The sequence below is a fragment of the Oncorhynchus mykiss genome, chromosome 10 (assembly GCF_013265735.2).
Source record: "Oncorhynchus mykiss isolate Arlee chromosome 10, USDA_OmykA_1.1, whole genome shotgun sequence".
NCBI lineage: Eukaryota > Metazoa > Chordata > Actinopteri > Salmoniformes > Salmonidae > Oncorhynchus > Oncorhynchus mykiss.
In genome coordinates this window covers 80,625,970-80,630,619 of record NC_048574.1, presented here as the reverse complement: position 1 = coordinate 80,630,619, position 4,650 = coordinate 80,625,970, and the positions used below count along the sequence as shown (strand labels likewise).

The window sequence follows — 4,650 nt, the reverse complement described above, 5'->3', positions numbered from 1 at the left end:
AGAACCACTGAGTCAGCATCCTACTATCATACTGTTACTAGCCCATAAGGGTTCAGAACCACTGAGTCAGCATCCTACTATCATACCATTACTACCCCATAAGGGTTCAGAACCACTGAGTCAGCATCCTACTATCATACTGTTACTACCCCATAAGGGTTCAGAACCACTGAGTCAGCATCCTACTGTTACAATCCCATAAGGGTTCAGAACCACTGAGTCAGCATCCTACTATCATACTGTTACTACCCCATAAGGGTTCAGAACCACTGAGTCAGCATCCTACTATCATTCTGTTACTACCCCATAAGGGTTCAGAACCACTGAGTCAGCATCCTACTATCATACTGTTACTAGCCCATAAGGGATCAGAACCACTGAGTCAGCATCCTACTATCATACTGTTACTAGCCCATAAGGGTTCAGAACCACTGAGTCAGCATCCTACTATCATACTGTTACTAGCCCATAAGGGTTCAGAACCACTGAGTCAGCATCCTACTGTTACTACCCCATAAGGGTTCAGAACCACTGAGTCAGCATCCTACTATCATACTGTTACTACCCCATAAGGGTTTAGAACCACTGAGTCAGCATCCTACTATCATTCTGTTACTACCCCATAAGGGATCAGAACCACTGAGTCAGCATCCTACTATCATACTGTTACTAACCCATAAGGGTTCAGAACCACTGAGTCAGCACAAATGCTCTCCATCCAACCTCACTGAGCTCGAGCTGTTTTGCAAGGAGGAATGGGAAAAAATGTCAGTCTCTCGATGTGCAAAACTGATAGAGACATACCCCAAGCGACTTACAGCTGTAATCGCAGCAAAAGGTGGTGCTACAAAGTATTAACTTAAGGGGGCTGAATAATTTTGCACGCCCAATTTTTCAGTTTTTGATTTGTTAAAAAAGTTTGAAATATCCAATAAATGTCGTTCCACTTCATGATTGTGTCCCACTTGTTGTTGATTCTTCACAAAAAAATACAGTTTTATATCTTTATGTTTGAAGCCTGAAATGTGGCAAAAGGTCGCAAAGTTCAAGGGGGCCGAATACTTTCGCAAGGCACTGTATCTGTCTAGATTGGAGCTGTTGCTGCTAAAATACAATGAATAATTTTCATTCTGAACTGGAATAAACTGATTGATCACACATCACACAGATGTAGACTAGAAAACACACACAGTCCTAATGAGAGGTGAAGCTCCAACAAGCAGGTCTATTCTGGGCTCAGTTTTAAGGACATTACCTCTATATCTGGTAATGTCCTTAATAATGTACGTTCAGAGACAGGCAGCAACATGGAGGAGTCCAGCTCTGAACCCCTAACTCTCTCTCTCTCTCAAACAAACATCTCTGATTCTAAACTAGTTGTAGGCCTATCTTTTGTAATGTAGTGCCGTTGTACCCCTACATTATTAGTGTACCTAAGGGGACAGAGAGGTATTATAAACATACCTAAATTGACAAAAGAGGTGCTGGATGCCTACCTTCGGTAACAGAGATATGCTATAAGCCTACCTTCGGTAACAGAGATATGCTATAAGCCTACCTTCGGTAACAGAGATGTGTTGGAAGCCTACCTTCGGTAACAGAGATATATTGGAAGCCTACCTTCGGTAGCAGAGATATATTGGAAGCCTACCTTTGGTAACAGAGATATGTTGGAAGCCTATCTTCGGTAACAGAGATATGTTGTAAGCCTACCTTCGGTAACAGAGATGTGTTGGAAGCCTACCTTCGGTAACAGAGATGTGTTGGAAGCCTACCTTCGGTAACAGAGATATGTTGGAAGCCTACCTTCGGTAACAGAGATATATTGAAAGCCTACCTTCGGTAACAGAGATGTGTTGGAAGCCTACCTTCAGTAGCAGAGATATATTGGAAGCCTACCTTCAGTAACAGAGATGTGATGGAAGCCTACCTTCGGTAACAGAGATATGTTGGAAGCCTACCTTCGGTAACAGAGATATGTTGGAAGCCTACCTTCGGTAACAGAGATATATTGTAAGTCTACCTTCGGTAACTGAGATATAGTGGAAGTCTACCTTCAGTAACAGAGATATATTGGAAGCCTACCTTCAGTAACAGAGACATGTTGGAAGCCTACCTTCGGTAACAGAGATATGTTATAAGCCTACCTTCGGTAACAGAGATATGTTATGAGCCTACCTTCGGTAACAGAGATATATTGTAAGCCTACCTTCGGTAACAGAGATATATTGTAAGCCTACTTTCGGTAACAGAGATATGTTGGAAGCCTACCTTCGGTAACAGAGATATATTGGAAGCCTACCTTCGGTAACAGAGATGTGTTGGAAGCCTACCTTCGGTAACAGAGATATGTTGTAAGTCTACCTTCGGTAACAGAGATATATTGGAAGCCTACCTTCGGTAACAGAGATATGTTGGAAGCCTACCTTCGGTAACAGAGATATATTGGAAGCCTACCTTCGGTAACAGAGATATGTTGTAAGTCTACCTTCGGTAACAGAGATATGTTGTAAGTCTACCTTCGGTAACAGAGATATGTTGGAAGCCTACCTTCGGTAACAGAGATATATTGGAAGCCTACCTTCGGTAACAGAGATATGTTGTAAGTCTACCTTCGGTAACAGAGATATGTTGGAAGCCTACCTTCGGTAACAGAGATATGTTGGAAGCCTACCTTCGGTAACAGAGATGTGTTGGAAGCCTACCTTCGGTAACAGAGATGTGTTGGAAGCCTACCTTCGGTAACAGAGATGTGTTGGAAATCTACCTTCGGTAACAGAGATATATTGGAAGTCTACCTTCGGTAACAGAGATGTGTTGGAAGCCCATCTTTGCAAACTAAATGGCGCTCTAGGTCTACGTAACTTGACAGAGTTATAATACGCAAACATAATCTAACATAGAGGTATTATAAACCTACCTAATGTGACATAGAGCCATTATAGACCTACTTAAGGTAAAATATATGTATTATAAGCTTTGATTATATAGTGGTATTATAAACCTACTTAAGGTAGAATAGATGTGTTATAAACCTACTTACGGTGACATAGAGATAGCTGTTATAAACCTATGTAAGGTAACATAGTGATGTTATAAACCTACATATGGTGACAGAGCTGTTATAAACCTATGTAAGGTAACATAGTGATGTTATAAACCTACATATGGTGACAGAGGTGTTATAAACCTACTTAAGATAACAGAGGTGTTATAAACCTACTTAAGATAACAGAGGTGTTATAAACCTACTTAAGGTAAAAAAGGTGTTATAAGCCTACTTAAGGTAGAATAGGTAGAATATATGTGTTATAAACCTATGTAAGGTAACATAGTGATGTTATAAACCTACATATGGTGACAGAGGTGTTATAAACCTACTTAAGATAACAGAGGTGTTATAAACCTACTTAAGGTAAAAAAAGGTGTTATAAGCCTACTTAAGGTAGAATAGGTAGAATATATGTGTTATAAACCTTTGTAAGGTAACATAGTGATATTATAAACCTACATATGGTGACAGAGGTGTTATAGACATACTTAAGATAACAGAGGTGTTATAAACCTACTTAAGGTAAAAAAAAAAAAGGTGTTATAAGCCTACCTTCGGTGACGTAGTCTCGCAGGAAGCTGTGGTTGACTTTGGAGCTCTCGGTGTCCTCCCCCATTGAAAGCAAAGGAAGGGGGATCCGACCTGGACCAATCAGAGCTCTCTCTCCCCTCCCAGGCTCTGCCCATACTGCTGGGGCCTAGCGCAGTGGCCTGGGGCAAGGCATCGTGGGATATGGAGGGGCGGAGGAATAGAGAGGATAGAGGGAAGAGAGGGAGAGGTGTGGTGAGGATGGAGAGAGAGAGAGGGGGAAGAGAGGGAAGGAGTTTGTTGAGGTGTGGAGAGGGACGGAAGGGTGAACAGGAGAGGGGGTGGAGAGAGAGAGAGAGAGAGAGAGAGAGAGAGAGAGAGATTAGGTAGAAAAGGATGAGAGGGGAGGGGACCTGAGAGAAGGTGGATCGCCCACACACACTCCCACAGCACGCGGCGTGACCTCTGATAAAAACACACACCACTACACACACCACTACACACACCAGGCCAGCAAGAGAAGTCCCGAAACAATGAGAAATCCACTGATATGCTGTTAGAGAGAGTCGTCCATTTGTCTGCCTGTGACTGTGTGAGAGAAAGAGAGGGAGAGAGTAACACTCCTCCGTGATAATATCCACTGCAGTATTTCCTTGGTAACAAACAGGAACAGGAACTGTAGCAGCAGTAGTATTTCCTTGGTAACAAACAGGAACAGGAATTGTAGCAGTAGTAGTATTTCCTTGGTAACAAACAGGAACAGGAATTGTAGCAGTAGTAGTATTTCCTTGGTAACAAACAGGAACTGGAGCAGTAGTAATAGTAGCAGGAGTATTTCCTTGGTAACAAACAGGAACAGGAATTGTAGCAGTAGTAGTATTTCCTTGGTAACAAACAGGAACAGGAATTGTAGCAGTAGTAGTATTTCCTTGGTAACAAACAGGAACTGTAGCAGTAGTAATAGTAGCAGGAGTATTTCCTTGGTAACAAACAGGAACAGGAACTGTAGTAGCAGCAGTAGTATTTCCTTGGTAACAAACAGGAACAGGAATTGTAGCAGCAGCAGTAGT

General features: G+C 42.1%; 1 protein-coding gene across 1 annotated transcript in view; it reads right to left on the bottom strand.

Moving 5' to 3' along the window:
• LOC110516989 (serine/threonine-protein phosphatase 2A 55 kDa regulatory subunit B gamma isoform) overlaps positions 1-3,874 on the bottom strand; it is a 25,233-nt gene extending 21,359 nt beyond the window's left edge. Inside the window, exon 1 of the mRNA XM_036934152.1 lies at positions 3,605-3,874. Within this exon, the coding sequence (XP_036790047.1) occupies positions 3,605-3,668 (64 nt within the window). The 5' untranslated portion in view covers positions 3,669-3,874. The remainder of the gene's footprint in view (positions 1-3,604) is intronic.
• Between the last annotated feature and the right edge of the window lie 776 nt (positions 3,875-4,650).